The sequence below is a fragment of the Stegostoma tigrinum genome, chromosome 35, assembly GCF_030684315.1.
Source record: "Stegostoma tigrinum isolate sSteTig4 chromosome 35, sSteTig4.hap1, whole genome shotgun sequence".
NCBI lineage: Eukaryota > Metazoa > Chordata > Chondrichthyes > Orectolobiformes > Stegostomatidae > Stegostoma > Stegostoma tigrinum.
This window is the reverse complement of record NC_081388.1, coordinates 13,289,320-13,309,071: the sequence shown is the minus strand read 5'-3', so window position 1 is coordinate 13,309,071 and position 19,752 is coordinate 13,289,320. Positions and strand designations below refer to the sequence as shown.

Genomic DNA, 19,752 nt, shown 5'->3' with positions numbered 1-19,752 from the left:
TGGGGAGGTTGGGAATACTGTGTTAGCGTACACCATCATAGAATCCCTACAGGGGGAAAGCAGGCCATTCATCCCATTGAGTCCACACTGACCCTCAGAAGAGCATCCCACCTAAACGCCCTCCACCCCCTCCAACCTTATGCCTGGAGCCTTACATTTCCCATGCCCAATCCACCCTAACCTGCACATCTTTGGACTGTGGGAGAAAACCCCCGCAGACACAAGGAGAATGTGCAAACTCCACACAGACAATCGCCCAAGGCGGAATCGAACCACGGTCCCTGGTGCTGGGAGGCTGCAGTGCCAACCACTGAGCCACCGTGCCATGTAGCGAACGCAAATCCTTTCAGAGAAATGGGCGATGACGAAACCAGCAGCTTTCCTACACCATAAAATGATATTTGTCAGTCACGGAAAGGGAACTAAACCTTGATAAAAAGATACGTACACACAAAGTGACTGCTGATCTCCCTCGAATCTCTCCGGCCTTTAAAAACTAATTTTTTTTGTAAAAAAAACCAAGCTTAACCAAAAAAACTCCACAAGAACGAGGTGAAAGAGGAGAGAGCCCATATCAATTATTCCTAATCATCTGAAGAAACAAAATCTTCTAAATTGAAGTCAACTATCCAGAATGGTTGTACATCAATTCAGGCAGGGAAAATAAACATTCAATACCAAAGCTCCCACCGTCATGACAACGGGGAGAAATCCCCCCGACCCCTCAGATACAACACCAATAGACTGGCTGTTTCAAACCTTGCACATTCAACACTTGACACACATCGTTAATACGTCAAAAGTTCATTTGAAGAGTTTGCTCTTAACCATACAGGATGAAAAAGAAAACAACATAAACTTCAAGCAACACAACTACAAAAGAACCTAAGTCACAGCATTCCAGATACATACAAAAGAACACATGCCAACTCCTGAATGGAATGTCACATGCACGGGGTGGAAAAAAGAAAGACAGATTTTTGTGGTCAGTTAGCAAGTCTGAAAAGTACTGCACAGTGCAAAACTAAAACCAAGAATCAATTATCGCGTGAAGAAGTGCAAAAGAAAAATAGTCATTCGACTGTGATATTCCTTTTAAACTTGTAGTTGAAAGGCCCGACATTTGGAGTTTATAATTTGGTTCGTAAGAGTGTCAAATTAATGGCGGAGTTTAATTGCTTTAAGCAGCACTCGTTTTACTGTTATCGGTGTTTAATTAAAATGATTGATCTCACTGACTCTAGTTGCCAAGTCAAGGTGTTTGGAATTTCTGGAGACTCCCATTTTGTTATGTCTGTTCATGTACGAGGGAAGAGGGAAAAGAAAAAGCACAAACCTCCTCTGCAATGCATCTCAACAACTTCCCACCCTAGTTCTTCTCGGGCTGTACTCCTCCAGAGTGAATAAAACACAGAGGGGAAACAACTTGCATTTATATAGCACCTTTTGCAGTCAGCCCAAAACACCGCACGAGTACTTGTGAAGTGCAGCCACTTTGGTAAAGTGGGAAACAAGGCAGGTAAAGCAGCTCTTACCCTCGGTTGAGGGGCAAAACCTGAGGGTAAGGGGGAGGTGATTCAGTGGGGATTTGGGGAATTAAAAAAATTGTACACTCAGGTGGTGGGAATTTGGAACACAATGCCTGGGAATGGAAGAGAAGACAGGCTGGAAAGCATACAACTTTGTTTTTTTAAATATTTGGATGAAAATTTGAAGTATCATAACATTTAAGGATATGGACAAGGGCAGGAAATTGGGATTAGCGCACTTTTAGTGGTAGCAATGTCAGTGCAGACTCGATGGGCTTAAGGGTCTTTACTGCAATCTAAGAATCTATGAGGTTGCACACAGCAAAATGTGACAAAAACCAGGTTTTCATGGCAGTGGAGGGGCCACAAATATTTACCACACTAGGATACACTGCACCCACTTAAAGAGGGCTAAGATTGATTCTTCATTTAAGTTCTTGGGGTGGTTCTGTGTTTGAGCCTCTGTGCATGGAGTTGGGAAGGATACATACCAGAACCCACAAAGGCCGAATGAAACCTTGTCCCACTGATTGCACTTCCAGCTTCTCCTTACGTCAGTCTCCAAGATTTCCCGTCAAACGGTTTGTATCTGGATTGAAGGAAGTCCCGATAGCCATCGCATTTCTCAAAGTGCTGAGATGGGCAGCTGCGAAGACTCAAGAGACACAGCTGTACAGCACAGAAACGGTCCCTTCAGCCCACCTCACCCAGGCTGGCCAGATATACTAAATTAATCTAGTCCTATTTGTCTGCAAGGGGCTTGGATTTAAGATTCCGATCTAGGTCACAGAGCAACCGTACCAAAACTGAGCTCGGCCAAAATTACCACATTCAAACGTTACAAACCAGCTATCAAAAAGAAAAATGCAAATAAATGAAGGCTTCAAGTGGGCTAATGAGATGGAAGTGAAGGTGTTCCAGTTTCCCTTACTTCATTGATATCGTATTTGGCGTTTTCCACATCAGCCTCTTGTTCTGCACTTTCTCAACGTTAGCACTCTGTATGAGCAGCCCGCTGCTTGTCTCATTCAATGGATTTCAAGGCAGAACAAGATTGTTTCCGCCTATCATGTACGGCTGCGACTGAAGGGAAGGGACTGGACCCGTAGGAGTAGGAGTGTGTGTAGGAGTGTGTGTAGGAGTGTGTGTGTAGGTGTGTGTGTGTGTGTGTGTGTGTAGGTGTGTGTGTGTGTGTGTGTGTGTAGGTGTGTGTGTGTGTGTGTGTGTGTAGGTGTGTGTGTGTGTGTGTGTGTGTGTGTGTGTGTGTGTGTGTGTGTGTGTGTGTGTGTGTGTGTGTGTGTGTGTGTGTGTGTGTGTGTGTGTGTGTGTGTGTGTGTGTGTGTGTGTGTGTGTGTGTGTGTGTGTGTGTGTGTTCTGGCATTTTAACCCAATGCACCAGACAAAAACACAAATTTCCATCTTTTAAAAGAAACAATTTACATTTGAACATTTTACCCCTCACAACATACTCTTGTCTGACAGAATCTTAGGAAGGAATTCCAATTCTGGCGTGAATTTAGATTCTGAATACACAGATGTTTCTGCTTTTGAGGAGATAACTTGCCTGATTGATTTGAAATAATAAAATGGAACTTCAACACTCTTGAGGTGCAGTGGTAGCGTCCCTATCTCAAACATGACCTGGGTTCAAGCTCCAGCTGGTCCAGACATGCAGAGGTACAACACCCCCGAACTGGTTAGTTAGAAAATACTGAAACATAACAACATGAAGCCAGATTATCCGAGTCAGTCAACAAGCTGTCGGGCCACTATTGGAAGACTCCGTTCAATTCTGGTCTTCTTGCTATAGGAAAGATGCTGTGAAACTTCAAAGGGCTCAGGAAACATTGACGAGTTAGTTTCTGGGTCTGCAGCGCTTGAGCCACATGGAGAGGCTGAACAGGCTGGGGATATTTTCCCTGAGTATCGGAATCTGAAGGGTTTTTTCCTTATTCCTTCGTGGGCTGAGGGCATCACTGACCAGGCAGCCGTTATTGCCTATCCCTAATTGCCCAGAGGGCAGTTCAGAGTCAACCACATTGCTGTGGGTCTGGAGCCACATGTGGGCCAGACCAGGTAAGGATGGCAGTTTCCTTCCCTAAAGGATATCAGTGAATCGGATGGGTTTTTCCTGACAAATCGACACTGGATTCAGGGTCATAGTTAGATTCTTAATTCCAGATTTTTTTTCATAAACTGAACTCAAGTGCTTCCATCTGCCGTGGTGGGATTCGAACCTGGGTACCCAGGATGTTATCCAGGTCTCTGAATTAACAGTCCAGTGTTAATCCCACTAGGCCATCACCTCCCCACTTCAGAGGGGCCTTGCAGAGGTTTATAAAATCATGAGGGGCATGGACAGGGTGAATAGCCAAGGTCTTTCCCCAGGGTGGGTGAAGTCCAAAACTGGAGGGGCATAGGTTTAAGGAGAGAAGGAAATGATTGAAAAGGGACAACTTGTACTCATTAGAGTTTAGAATGTTGAGGGGAGATCTAATAGAAACTTACAAGATAAATGTATGGTTTAGAAGGGGTGAACATTAGGAAGTTGTTTCCGTTAGGCGGGGAGACTAGGACCCGTGGGCACAGCCTTAAAATTAGAGGGGGTAAATTTAAAACTGAAATGAGATGACATTTCTTCAGCCAGAGAGAGTGGTGGGCCTGTGGAATTCCTTGCCACAGAGTGCAGTGGAGGCCAGGACGTTGGATGCCTTCAAGGCAGAGATCGACCAATTCTTGATCTCAGAAGGAGTCAAGGGCTACAGGGAGAGTGCAGGGAAGTGGTGTTGAAATGCCCATCAGCCATGATTTAAATGGCAGAGTGGACTTGATGGGCCAAATGGCTTTACTTCCACTCCTATGTCTTATGGTCTAACTTTTTCACCCAGAGAGTGGTGCATGTGTGGAATGAGCTGCCGGAGGAAGTGGTGGAGGCTGGTACAATTACAGCATTTAAAAGGCATCTGGATGGGGACATGAACAGGAAGGGTTTAGAGCGTTAGGGGCCAAATGCTGACAAGTGGGAACTAATTAATATGATACCTGGTCAGCATGAACACGTTGGACAGAAGGGTCTGTTTCCATGCTGTACAACTCTATGACTCCAGGATAGATCTTCCCCAGTGAACACTTCTGAGCTGCCCTCAGTTTGTCTCAGACGCAGGCCTTAGGAGTGGTTTGCCTACTGTTCGGTGGTACATATCCTTGGGACGCAAAGTAATCCCTGAAGACATGGAGAGCTAATTTGGATTTGTCCCTGGCAGTGTGAAGCGGATGGAGTAATGTGTACAAGTGCGCTTGGGCTTACCCAGCAGAGGACCAAATCTGATAGCTTCGAGTGGGCTTTTCTTTGCCATATTCTGTGTGGATCCCCCTCATCGGGGCTGTGGAGATGGGAGGGAAAGCGACAAGGGACGTGCCCTGTCCATCATCACTCTGCAATGGACACAACTTGTAGCAAAAAGGGGGAGAAGCCCAAAACTGAGATACAGATAGCAATGTACAGCAGGAACAGATTGTGTGGGTCAGCCATTCCAGGTGGCAGAGGCGGGGGGAGTTTCTGAGGGACAGCTGCCAGGGGTTGAGAGTCGGTGCGTACAGATCGATGTGTAGGCTGACCTCACCTGCCTCGATACATCACTGAACAGGGTGACGTTGACAGCTGTCAGAATTAGACTGGGTAGAAAGTAACCAAACACAACGTTGTTCTGAATGCGTAACAATCAAATTACCAAAAGGGAAAAGTCTGTCCGCAGTTTGGAGGTATTTAACGACCTGGCTGCCTTCCCAAAAAACTGAGGAAGTTTGATTAATGCCTGTGGAATAGCAGAGATGCAGGCACAACATTCAGGTGGGCAATCAACTCCTCGTGGGATAGGTTCACAAGTTTTTTTTTTGGGGGGGTGGGGGGTGCATATCACCGGCAAGCCGATGACTGTCAACTCAGGTTTCAGGACATCAGGGTCCCCAAATTCTGGGCAGGTTGGCTGGCGCTGATCCCTGTGGCAAAATTCGATGAGTTGAGTTGTCACTCGTTGAATGGACGATCACACAACAGCTTGTGGGACCCTGCGGACTTTTGCTTCAATTCCGAGCGACAACATTAGAAAGGTGCTGTACAAAGGCAAGTTTCAGATATCACCCAATCACATTCCAATGGAGTTTCTAATTTTTGGAGGAAAAATGTATATATCCTCACGTTACACTCGGCTTAAGAATCGAGCAGAACCAACTCTGGAAACTAGGCTGGGCAGCATATTTCTGTCTGCGGCACAGATCTAGGATTTGGGAAGTGGAAAGCCCATGGGATGTGATCCTCAGGATCTTCCTGTGATAGAGGTTCAGACAAAAACTTTCAACACCCTGAAGGGATTAATTTGTTCAGCGATTAAAGTGCTTGCTCGCAAAAGGCCTTAAACTGGTTAGCAGCCTTTTCAATAAACACCATCTTTCACTGGAGGCCTTTGGGCTTCAAATGACCATATTTTCAGTGTACAGTGACAATAGTTAAGTTTTAAATAAAAAAAACCTCTCGTTTTAAGGATCAGGGAGGCCAAATATACTCAATGGAGTTCAAACAGAAATTTCTCAAAAATTTCCCCAAATCTAAATCCTGAACGATTTGTTTGGTCGAAGTGACCACGGAATCTTCTGGAACTTCTGAAAGGGTCGAGGCCCAAATAGGCCAGTCGATTGAGAAAAAAGGAATAAAGCAATCGTCTGCACAAGCTGCCCTGACTTCGACCACAGGCCCACTGCATCACACATTCCCCGCACCCCTCACCCCAACACAAAAATACCTTAAAATAAAAAGACAAAGTTGATTGAACTAATGGGATACGTTACCATAGGAGGCTTATTCTCAGACTCCTTCAAACAAAAAGCGATGGCATGCTGAATGCAATGGCAAAAAAAGGAAGAAGCATAAACGCAGTGTACTAGGCTCAGCCACTTTGAGAAAAAGAGCGCGCTGAAGGCTGTCAGGTGACCAGCATGCGGCCTACATTCGGCTAACACATGGTGGGCAGCGAGGAATTGGTGTCTCTTAGCTCACTCCATTGATGTCTCGACGTGGATGGGTCTCTCCACAAGCTGCTTGCTCCCCTGACTCCTTTTCCATTCAAATTCTACTCTCCGATATCCAATTAGGGACAGCCATGGGCCTGCTTTGGATAAAGACTCAGCCATTTGTTCACCTCATGCTCTCAAATGAAAAAAAAATCCCCATTTCTTTTTTGAATTTGCACATTCCTCTCACAATCGCTCCACATTTGGCTCTTCCTGGAATAGAGTGATAGCACCTGTAAAGGGACTGAAATTGCTCCAAATACTGCTTTTTTTTTAAAACACATGCCCCCACACTAACCCGTTTTCCCAATATCTCATTTTTGTTTTACGCTTGTAGCTCAAATTTTTGGAAGTTGGATTTCACAGGATTTGAACCTCCAACCTCTGGGCTGCTATCATTGAATCCCTGCAGTGTGTGAACAGGCCAATCAACCTGTTGAGTCTTACTGGCCTTCCACACAAGGTCCCAAGATCCATCTCCCTACCCTATTCCTGTAACTCCACATTTCCTGTAACTAATCCACCATGCAGCACATCCCTGGACACCGTGGACAATTTAACAAGGCAATCCACTTAACTGGCACATCTTTAGACTGCGGGAGGAACCCAGAGGAAACCCGCACAGGCACGGGGAGAACATACAAACTCCACACAGGATTCGCCCAAGGCTGGAATTGAACCCAAGCCCCTGGTGCAGTGAGGTGGCAGTGCTGACCACTCAGCCAGCATGCCACCCAAACCCAGTACCATAAATGCATGATCCCATGACCCAGCTGAACATGTTTTGGTCTTGTTGCCTCTGGAGCTCATTTTGAAACCCTGGTCTCCATCTTGCTTCTAGAACTCTGGCACATTGAAGGGGACTGAAACACAGGACCAAGCTCTGGCCAGTCAGTGCTTCCTTCTGCCTCGAGGTAACAAACTGTGGAACCGATTGGAAGAGAAAGCTCATCTCAATAACTACGCCATACCCAACTTGGGGGAGTGAGAACTCCCCTCATCATCTCATTGGAAAATAGCTCTCTGTGGGGAATCCAAACCAAACCCAACTCCCCGTTTTTTGTGGGCAAGATAGATGTCAAATACAGCAGGCAAACACTCTGGTGAAAGATAACATTCAACGTAATGATCTAAGAGACACACAACACAATTTAAAAAGTTTTCAAATTTTAAACAATGGCGACAAAGTACTAACATTCACTCTCCAAGCAAAGGATTCTGGGATTGCCAACTACAATGCTCACACGTAGATGACCAGTTTAACTGGAGTCCAACTGCAATGAATTACACAAGGTCACAGACCAAAGAAGCACTTTCTAGAAATCTATGTTGAAAAGGGCATCTTAAAATAAAAAGAATTTTGTCTGTTCTAGTTAAGTGCGCATCAGGTTGCACTAAGATGATGAAGGACCGATGCGATCAATGAAAAAACACCAGTAAATTCCATTCAGGTGACTAGACACAGGATAGTTCTCTCCTTCACTGGAAATTTGCTCAAAAAGTCAATGTGCCGTAACGGCCAGGGGGAAACCACACAAGACCCACCACCCATTGGCACACCTCTCCATAACAACAAGCTTTTCTTGAAAGATGCAGAAAATTCTTTGGCATAAACCTGGCCTTGGAATCAGTGCCAGGCGAATCCCAACGTTGATTGTAGCATTTTCAATCAACAATGGCGTCAAGAGTTTGGAGTCAGAGGGCTGAGGGGGTGGGTGGCCTGGCTACATTCAGGTCAGCCGTGATCTTATCATCGATTGGTGGAGCAGACTCCTGGGGGCCGAATATTTCTTGTGCTCTCATGAGCTCAAGTATCAATCATCCAGCCAACTCTCAGTAGTTCCCGACTGAGCTTAGAGAACACAGCAGTTTATAAACATGGAAATACCTTGTGTTTGGACGCTCAAAACGTGAAGTCGAAAGAGTCGGGAGGGGAAACGGCCTTTCCCTCACACACCCCCTTTTGGAGAATGCTGCAAGTGATTGCCCCGTTAAGAATAAACATGGAAACAGAGGATAAAGGAGGAAGCAGTCAGCACCCACTGGAAAACATACTGAAAACCTGGTTCTCTCCAGGAAGGGGAGTTACTTAGAAACAGGAGAGAAGGGCTCTTGTGGAGCAACAGTACTATCCATACCCGAGAGCCAGGAGGTCTGGGCTCAAGTCCCAAGTGCCCTAGAGTTGCATTAGAGAAAGAACAGACCGTAGTTTGTATTGAATGGTGAAATATAAACAAACAGTTCGTGGTCGACAGACTGACTCCTGCTTCAGTAAACCGGCCTCTAGCAATATAACATTTACTTCCACCTCCCGCTTTTTCTAAAACCACATTCTTTCAGAAGACCTCATGTCTATATTTCTGTTTTGTGGGGATTTGTTTTTATGAATTTCTGTGAACACTCCCATCTCTCTATTTCGTTTTCTCAGATCATCCTCTTTATCATAGAAGCCCTACAGTATGGGTGCAAGCTATTCGGCCCATCAAGTCAACACTAGCTCTCTGACGAGCATTCCACCCAGACCCACACCCTTCTCCACCGTCTCCCTATAACCCTCCATTTCCCACAGCTAACACCCAGCCTGCACATCCCTACGCACTTTGGACAATGTAGCATGCCCAACCCACCCTAACCTGCATAACTTTGGACTATGGGAGGAAACCAAACCATCCAGAGAGAATCATGCAGACATTGGGAGAGTGTACAGACTCTACTTGGATGGGCAGTCCAAGGGTGGAATTGAGTCCATATCCCTGGCGCTAGGAGGCAGCAGCGCTAACCACCGAGCCACTGTGCTAAACCAGAGCCTCTTTTCCCTAATATCGATAATTTTGTGAAGGGGTGGGTGTGAAATTGTGTTTTAAAGAGAATAAATTAGTTTATTCTTTCTCCACCTCCCAAGCTATGAATAGTGCATGTCTATAACATAGGAGGTCACAGTCAACCGATCCTAACCACAGACATGAAGAACAACAATTAGCCTCCCTGGTGAAGGTAAGGGAGTGGGGAGGAGGCGGGTGGAGAAACAGTTTTTTTTTAGAAGATAATTTCACCCCCAAACCAATATATAAAAGACCAAAGTTGCCACCTCTGGCTGGACGTACTTCAAGAGATTCATGACTGTATGGGTCTCCAATTGTGCTTTGCAGCTAATGAGTTACGTAAGAAACCGCAGAGATAAAGCTTTTCAGGTTCCTCGTGATTTCAGCCCCAGGCTTGTGGCTTGCAATCATGACTTCAAACTGGAATTCCTAGAGATGTGGTAATCTCACCCACTGCTGGGAGAGGAGATACAGGCAGGACATCTCCTGCCGGTCATGCTCTCTCTAATGATGGGACCTGCCAGCAGGTTCTTGCTAGTAAAGGATGGCCACTTTAGACTGCTCCTACCAGGTTACATCCCCTCCCAAATGCCAATAGATCCAGAGGGCATTAAGGACACACAGCAGCAGCAGTGTGTGCCAGCGACAGGCTTCCACTGCAGCTCTCCCATAGCACCTTAGACAGCACCTTCCAAGTCCATGATGTTCTACCATCTAGAAGGAACAAGGACAAGCAGGTGCATGGGAACACCACCCCATGCAAGATCCCTTCCAAGAAACTCGCTATCCTGACTTGGAAATATTATATAACAAAGCGTGAAGCTGGATGAACACAGCAGGCCGAGCAGCATCTCAGGAGCACAAAAGCTGATGTTTCGGGCCTAGTCCCCTCATCAGACAGCTTCTGATGAAGGGTCTAGGCCCGAAACGTCAGCTTTTGTGCTCCCGAGATGCTGCTCGGCCTGCTGTGTTCATCCAGCTTCACGCTTTGTTATCTTGGATTCGCCAGCATCTGCAGTTCCCATTATCTCTTGGAAATATAATCGTTGTTCCTTGAGGGTCAAAAATCCTGGAACTCCTTTCCCGAAGCCCTACAGCATGGAAGCAGGCCATTCAGCCCAAGTCCACACTAACCCTCTGACGAGAATTCCACCCTACCCTATCCCTGCAGCTCCCATAGCCAATCCAACAAGCCTGCACATGCCTGGACACTCCAGGCAATTTAGTATGGCCAATCCACCTTAGCCTGCGCATCTTTGGACTGCAGGAGGAAAGCGGAGCATCCTGAGGAGACCCACTCAGACAGTCACCTGAGGTTCTGGATGTGAGTTTGCTCGCTGAGCTGGAAGGTTAGTTTTCAGACATTTCGTCACCATTCTAGGTAACATCAGTGAGCCTCCGACGAAGCACTGATGATGTTACCTAGAATGGTGACGAAACGTCTGAAAACTAACCTTCCAGCTCAGCGAGCAAACTCACATCCAGAACCTCAACCTGAGCTACAAATCTTCTCAAAACTCGCTAGTCACCCGAGGGTCAAATGAGCCCAGGCCCCCAGCACTGCGAGACAGCAATGTTAACCACAAACAGATGGACTGCGCAGGGTCAAGAGGGCGGCTCAGCACCACCTTGTGCAGAGCAAACAGCTAAACCCGCTGGCCTCGCTAGCAATGGCCACATCCCATGGAAGGGTCCTCAAAAAGAATGAACGAAAACAAAAAGGAGAGGAAGATCCAAACCATCCACAAGCCACCTTCCAGGAGTCGGGTCAGTTCAGAAGCATAAGAGTCATCGATCTTGGCAAAAATTAGGGATCATCACAAAAACAAGCCATCAGGAAAAAAGTAATGAAGGAGCAATGTATTTTCGCATGAAGTGAAGTTGGATCATCACTCTGGCACGCAATTCACATCCAGGGTTACTGAATAAATGCTGGTAGGTAAAGTAATGCTACAGAGCGGCCATGACCTAATTAAATAGCAGCAAAGCCTTGAGAGACCAAATGGCCTCTTCATGTTCAATGGTGCAGTGTGTAAAGCTTCTTAATCATGGAATGGATCCAGTTTGATTCTCACAACAGGTTTCAGAGATGTTCGCCTCAGACACAGTATTCCTATTTTCCAAGCCTCAAACCCCACATCTGTCACTGGATAGCAGGGAAATGCAATAGTTGACAATGAGCAGATAAGACAGAGGGATGCTAGAGAAAAAGTGTCCAAACATGGGGTCACTAAATACCATATTCTTAACAGGAAGAGAGAGAGATGAGGAGTCAACCAAAGTATGGGGAGAGAAAACAGGAAGATGAAATTACAAATTAGCACCTCAGTGCAAGGCCAATATTGCTATGATTGGGCAAGGAGAATTCCTATGATCATTAACCCTCAAATCAGGAATGGTTGACAGTTAACACCACACCAATGGTCAGAACTAATTCTAGCTTCAATTTGTTTTACTGATTCGGCAAGGGAAGTGTGAAATTCATCGCTATCGCACCATGTCTCAAGAGCGATGGGCATCGATGTTTAATCCCTGTCACTGTTTGGAATGGAGTAGTCATTCTGAGTTGAAATTGCCACACGTTGACCAGTGAATGAGAAGGGTGCTAGTGCGAAAAGTCAGCAGTCAGAGAGAGCTCGCTCGCTCAGTCATATCCAAGAACAGGATACCAACATGGACTGATCATGCCCTGACACAACAGAGTGGCCGTTCAGTGTTCCCAAAAAAATATCAGGTGTGCCACCTTTAACAATAAATGGGTGCGGAAAATAAAGTAAACAAATACATCTACGCATTCTGTTGAGTGTTTTCTTCATCACCCTCCACACAGATTTGCTTCACAAACATCCCTGGTACCTCACAATCGGCACCCCACCTCACTCTCTTCCATTAGTTTGCACCAGTTGAGATGAACAGGGCAGCAGTCATCTTTATTCATGCTGCAGCATGTTCCTCCAAACCAAAATCCAGGGGTGAAGAGAATTTCTCAATTAGCCTTCTTCTTCAGCCCTTTTCACCCTCACCCTCACCCTCACCCTCCCCCGAAATACACACGTACACAGATGTGCCATGGTGACCCCTACGAACAGAGGGTAGCCACTTGTGACCATGTTTGTAGCACAACCTGGGTTCTCCCTGAAGGGAAGTCTCACTGGCTAAACCAACAAGACATCACTTCGTAGACGCATTTTCTGTCACTTTTTTGTGCTACCTGGAAGAACTGGCCTTTTAGGGAGAAATTTCTGACCAATTCAGCAAACCAATTTAAATCTGACAACAATTGGAGACAGAGACACAGAGCACAGAAATAAACCCTCAGCCCATCTCATCCATGCTGACCAGATATCCTAAATTGATCTAGTCCCAGGTGCCAGCATTTGGCCCAGAGCACCGTTACTTTACAATGGGGGAATATCTGACAAATCTTTAGGTGAGAAGCTAATGAACCACAGCGCTGGAGAGAGGGGGGGGTGGGGGGGAACCCAAGTTATTGGGAAGAAAAAAAAAAGTTACCAAAACAGGTCTACGATACACCTCATGAAGATCATATCCTCTTTAGGATGATGTTTTGTTTAGTCTATTAAGGAAACTTGCCGATACAGATTTTGGACACTTGAAAAGCAATTTTGTCATGACTTATTTAGATCCCATAACGGTACCGTGTGAATCCAAATTTTGTCTGTGCCCAGAATAAACAATCCCAGCATCCTTTGCTTCGAGTGTAACAAGTCATGCAGCCTCCCCCACCCCCGATTCCCTCAACAAAGGGTTAACAGACTTTTTTCAAAGAAACACAAGACACTGCAACTCGAGCCAACAGTTTTTAAATTGTCTCAGCAAGGCATTTTCTCTCTCAAAAGGGGGTAAAAATGGGGGGCTACAGTCGAGAGTCAGAGGTGAGATGCAGTAAAAGTTGAGGTGGACTTACAGGAACTAGCTTCCAGTACCACTTGGTGGGACACTGTTCGAGGACAGTGTGTCACAGAGAGATCAAAGTCAAAGAGGCAAGGGGAAAGAAAGGAGGGAAAAAGAGGAGAAGCATTGAATTTCATTAAGTATTACAAGTGCTTCAGACGACAAGCAAGCTATTACCAGAAAATATTAAATACACGTTAAACATACAGCAAGATTTAAAAGCTCAGCAACCCAAGATTCAAGTGTCACAAGTCGAGTCAAAGCACAGAAAACAAAACCCCACAAAAGTGTTTTTGTTTCAAAATGGCTTTGCTAACTGTTGTTGCTGCAACGGAAAAATAGTTTCTATTGCTGGTCTGAGCGAGCTGCAATTGTGAAGGGGAGGGCAAGAGCTTTGGAGCAAATCCTGTTAAAAAGCCACTGGAAGTCCTGCAGGTCATCCTTTCAGCTCTGTGCTTCACTGTTGCCTCTCGGGATGTGGGGGTGGGTTTTGCTCATCCCTTACACACAGATCAGTGGCATAACCAGAAGACAGATCGAGAAAGATCTCAAAAGTTGGAAAGTCAATCACTGCACCTATTTCCTCAGCAACTTGGTTAAGACATGCAAAACAAAACAGGACAGCACTTAAATCCGTACCCCCACCCCCCAAGATGAAGCAAAAATCATTCCACCACTTGGTCAAAAAAATGGCAGAGGAGGTCAAAAATGCCAAAACTGGAGGAACATGATGGGGTAGGATGGGACGACATTTGACATCGCAGGCAGAATTTTGATCAAGATATCAAGGAGTTGACCTTAATTTGTTTTTCGCAAAACAACCCTCTCAATTTTCTACAAATAACTGGGGATGATTCCAAACACAGCAGGTACAAATCACTCCACACATTTCTTTGCTAACAGGAAACACGTTACAGAGAAGGATGCTCCACAGTGTGGGCACTGACAGACCAAGGAGCCAATCAAATGAACGTAACATTGAGGGGATTGTCTACCGGATGGTAGAATCGACAAGGAATAAATCCTGATCCCTCGCTTTCACGTCACTCAGCATCCGCCATTGCCAAGCCCCTGCCCCAAAACACATTCCGGCTCAGATGCAGAATTGTTCATGCACATATACAAGATAGCTCAGTGGACGTGCTGAGCGGGATAGTTTTGGTTCAAATGAAATCTGCCATTGCCAATATGCAGTGTTCAAACAATTAAAATTGAAACGGAATTACTCTGCTGAATGCTCTTTGAATGCAATGTGGGCTAATGGCAGAACCTCAATGCGAAGGAGCAACTGAAGCCTTCTGTACTGGTGGGAATGGGGTTGGCCAGGTGGATCTCAGAGTCTGAGTTCCCTGACTGGGGCTATTGGCCTCAGTTAATCAGGGAGCCCTGGCCGACTTCAGATGTCAACAGGAGCCTCAGGGACTCTCCTCACTCTGGGAACTGGCTCTGAGCTAAGCTGGTCAGAGTCTTTTTACACATGTAGAGCAATACTGGCCTGTGTGAAGTAATTTCATTTGCCAGGGAATTAATTAAGAGTAGAGAGCTGTTCAAGGGCCCTTGCACACTCTTTTACAAAGAATGCCCCCTACTCACAGTTGGACTTCAAATCAACTACTCTTTACCAGCTACATTAACGTCAGATCGTAATTCTGCTCGATCCATCGGCCAGATCGGAGTTCACACATCAATGCACCTTGGACAAAAGACAGTACGGCTGCTCAGATCACCCTCAATCGAATAGGGTTCAAATATTAAGGGTGACTGGCTGCAAGCCTGGGTAACAAGTCAGGATAGTGTGGGCACTCTCTGTCCTGGCCTTTGCAGGAGATGGGCATCCCCAGGCTATAGGCCTGTGCTGTAGCTCCACAGCATGGAAAACCTTGCTCACGAGAGCATTTCGGTTGTGGGGCGGGGTGGTGTGAAATAACAAAAATCTAATTTTACTTGGACAGATTCTGTTCAATTCACCAGTCCAGTCTTGCTTCAGGTGCCAACTTCACACGAAGAAGAGCTTCCCCTGTGAGTGACCTAGAGCCAATTGACGCCAAGGCCTGCGCCACTTCACCCCAAATGATTGGAACCATGCTCTCGCTGCTTCACCTCTGTCAATGTGAATTGGGCACATTCTCTCACTCCCCTTCATCCTCCTTGGGCTGTAGCACCACCACTCAATCCCAGTACAGCAGGAAAAAGGAGGTCACCCTCAGACCCACAGGGTGATGTGATCTTACATCAAACTTAACCACTTCACCAGTGACAAGATGTCAACCTATATGATCATCAAGATCAGAGTGTTCTGACGGTCTCAAGAAGCCTTCCATGTTATAACCAACCTCTCTCTCGGAAATGGTTGGCTTCGCTCACGCCCCACCTTCCCAAATTATCCCGTCGGTTTTTCTGGCTTCTGCAAGTGGTGGCCTTTCCATTCTGCTGTCTCTTGCAGCTCCTGCACAAATTGGAGCACCATGAGAGACACTGGTGGAAAGAGAGAAAAAGAAACGCATGCTGCAACGCTGGGCTGCAGCCAACGTCCCACAGGCATCAGGCTTTGGAAAGTGACAAAACCAACAGTACAGTGTCAACTGTGGTCAAAGAGCCAGACTATGGAAGTAGTCAGAGGTGACCATTATCCAACTGGAATATTAAACTTTGTGATTCATATGGATATTAAACACAAAGTCAGATGGCAGCACACAGCATGAAATATCACTGCCTGCACATATCGCTGAAAAACAAAACTTGAGCACCAGTTAGAAATACTGGATGAGTATTTCCAGAAATAGTAACCCTCATCGTATCACCAGCCAAGCCATTTGCTAATTCCTACTCTGAAAGAGTTAGGTAAAGGGTTACGAACATTGGACATTATGGTCATGAACGTTTGAGCCTCTGCATGCAACAGTGACTATATTCCTCTATTTGCACCCCCGTCCCCAAAACCTCAAATTCTCTAGTTTCCACTTTTAGATTGGAGGTTCACATTGGTGATCTCAGTCTATCTGGCCAATGAATTCTAGATGTTTGTCAAATTTAGAGGCTCAAACTAAAAACAGAAAATAAAATAAAAAATAAACTCACAATGGCAAAGACTTGGAATATCAGTTCAGAAACTAACCTGAAGATAAAGTAAGGAACAGTCAAAAGAACGGCGTATTGCCAACAGGTGAAAAGCAGCGAGTCTGGATGCACAAGGAACATGGCCATAATGACATGGTGAAAACGTTTAGCAGTTAGTCACTCACCCCTTGGTTTGTTGGATTGTCTACGCTCGGCTGTAGTCTCAACTGGTGTAGCTTCTCAGAGACAGCTTTTAACTTCTGGTTTATCTGCGCAATGGAATGAGAAAATACAAAAAAAGAGACAAGATATCAGAACTTATTAAATGTAAACTGGCACGCTCCTTCAAAAAGATGACTTCCAGGCTATTTCCATTTTTGATTCTCGTTGCTCAAAGTGCACAATTAGTTATTTCTGTTTGAGGGACGTTACACAAAAGGTATAACATTCGAACAGGCCATTCATCCCATCAGGTCTGCGCTAGCATTTGAGCCTTCTCCCAGCGATCTGCATCCAACACCATCAGGAATAGAGCGGACTTTCTCCCCTCATGTCAGGAGAAATAAAACAAGTATCACAGAGGGGCACACTGCAGATCCCAAACCATCGCAGTGCAACATTCCACATGCAGAGAAACAGTGGGGTCAATGACCAGAGACAGAACTGGTCCCAAGGTTAACCCATATGCTGTACAGTGCACCGTGACTACTGCTAGTGCGGGAACTGAACCCCTGCATCACTCCACATCGAAAACCAGCTGCTCAGCCAAGTGAACTAACCAACCCTCAGCGCCAAGTTTGATTAACATGACAAGGTTGCAAAGAGGGGCCAAACACATGGTCAACTGACTTCACAGCAGCTTGGAGGAGATGTGCCCACTGTAGGAGAGGGGAAAGCAAACATTTTCTTGTTGAAAGAAAATCTTTAAGTCTGACCCACTGTTAGCTCTTCTAGCCACTTGGTCACAGGTGGGCAACTTTCCCTTTAGTGAAACTGTGCTTTAAGCCAAGAGAGTTATGGCAAATGAGAAGCCTAGAGAAATGAAATTAATCTCCATTCCCCACCCACCCCATCCCCAAACATGGTCTTCAGACCTCCATTTAATACAAAAGTCACTCAGGACATCCTATCTCCACCATGAGACATTTAATAAATTGGAATTCTTTTCTCCAAATATAAAAGACAATGGAGTAGTTCGAAGGCTTGGGTGGAGGTGGTATGGATATCCAGGGACAAATGGCCACAGTCTGTGTGTTGAGTATCAGACAACACTGGCATATTGCCATTGCCTTGGGAAAACAGCCAACATAATCAAAAAGGCCCCTCCCATCCTGCTTATACCCGCTTCCATCGGGAAGAAGATACAAAAGTTTGAAAACATGTCCCAACAGATTCAAGATCAGCTTCTTCTCTTCTGTTGTTATCAGACCTATGAGCAGACCTCTCTAATATTAGAGTGGATCTTTCTCTGGATTCTGTTTTATGACCCTAATGTACTTACGTAAGGTATGATTTGTCTGGTTAGCACTCAAAACAATACTTCTCACTGCATTTTGGTACGTGACAATAATAAATCAAACATGCAGCTGTGAAGACAAAGTTACATTCACAGTTCAATTTAAAAACATTGCCATCATCATCAGTTGAAGATAAATGCATGAAAATGTTTATAGAAGACAGCTTCATTTCAAAAGCCTTGATGGGCCTGAATAATTTATTTGTTGAAGTGGGGCTTGGGTAGCGGGCCTCAAGTTAACAGCCAAGGACAGGATGATGATTAAGAGATGACAGTGCATAGCAAGCCCCCAGTCACACATTGGGTTTAACAGTAGGACCAGTGGCTTGCAGGTGAGGCCACACTAATAACAAATTGACTCTGGCGACAAATCATTTCAATAGATGTCAAGCCATCAAAAAAAAAGTAGCAGTGTTTTGATAAGATAGTTACCTTATCAACCCAGAGCAGCAGATTGTATTCCATACCGGTTACGACTTCTTTCGACAGACCAAGGCTCCCAATTCCCTCTGCGCCCGCTGCCACCTTCCTACCACGCAGTGTTTCCATCATGTAGGCAGTCATCAGGCCATCAATTACAGCCAAGTGGGCGCTCTGGTCGGCACAAGACAGAGAGTTTGGATCATTTATTCAACCGAGCCAACGTTACCCACCACCCACATGCTCCAACTGCAATTACAGAGCCACTGCTGCCACACCATGGTCTATTCCTGTTTTACTTCCCGAATGGTGCAGAATTGTCATTACCGGGCAAGTGGAAACTAAGAAACAAGAAAGGGACTGAGAGACTGAATCCACACCATGTTTATGAGCTGGTGCAGCATTTTGAATTGGCCTTTGTGAATGACAAGCCCGTTTTGAGGAGTACTGCACTACCAGCATTTCACAGCTCTTCCTTTCATCAAGCCCAATGCCAGTTTGAAAATATAACATCCACGCTTCAATTTAAAACCCTCACGGACTGGGTGTTCCTCCATAAGCCATGAGAACATTACCTGAACTCTTAACAATATTGACCAGACACACTGTTGTTCCGAGGTTTCCTACAACACATTAAATAGCCCATTTTGATCAAAATGTCCTCAAAAGCTGACTAATCATTGGTTTCCCCAATGTGACTGGTCTTCATCATGTACTAATTGAGACCAGTAGATACCCCTTGCTCCGTGTCAGACTAGAGTGCGCGCTGTCTGAGGTAGGGAGTTTGAATGGAAAAAGCTAACATTATCCAGAGTGAAGATGAGCAAGATGTGATCACAGTAAAAACGGATAGAAGGTTCTAAAGGAGGACGTGCAAAGAGTGGATAAGGTCCCAATGAAGACCTTTGAATCTTTATGAGGGTCACAGAGACGTACGAGATGGAAGCAGACCCTTTGGTGCAGCCCATCCATGCTGACCGCAAACCCTAAATTAATCTAGTCCCATTTGCCAGCATTTGGCCCATATCCCCCTAAACCCTTCCTATTCATGTACCCATCCAGATGCCTTTAAATGTTGTAACTGTACCAGCCTGCACCACTTCCTCTGGCAGCTCATTCCATACACACACCACCCTCCATATCCCTTTGAAATTGTTGCCCTCTCACCTTAAACCTCTGCCCTCTAGTTTTGGTTTCCTCTCCCCTGGGGAAAGAACATAGAACATAGAAAAGTACAGCACGGTACAGGCCCTTCGGCCCACGATGTTGTGCCGTGGAAGAATCCTAATCCAAAAATAAAATAACCGAACTTACATTCCCCTCAATTCACTGCTGTCCACGTGCATGTCCAGCAGTCGCTTAAATGTCACTAATGACTCCGCTTCCACGACTACCACTGGTAAACTATTCCATGCGCTCTCAACTC

The 19,752-nt window shown here is 45.6% G+C and overlaps 1 protein-coding gene across 4 annotated transcripts in view; it reads right to left on the bottom strand.

Moving 5' to 3' along the window:
• The window catches only part of camsap3 (calmodulin regulated spectrin-associated protein family, member 3), a 196,673-nt gene that overhangs the window by 59,097 nt on the left and 117,824 nt on the right, over nt 1–19,752 (bottom strand). For 2 of the 4 annotated variants that reach the window (XM_059640064.1, XM_048521809.2), the window contains exons 3-4: nt 18,339–18,500; nt 16,576–16,659 (exon numbers count right to left, since the gene is read on the bottom strand). In XM_059640064.1, the coding sequence (XP_059496047.1) occupies nt 16,576–16,659; nt 18,339–18,500 (246 nt within the window). Of the gene's footprint in view, nt 1–6,374; nt 6,423–13,346; nt 13,380–16,575; nt 16,660–18,338; nt 18,501–19,752 lie in introns of all 4 variants that reach the window. The other 2 variants (XM_048521808.2, XM_048521810.2) reach the window with 2 other exon arrangements.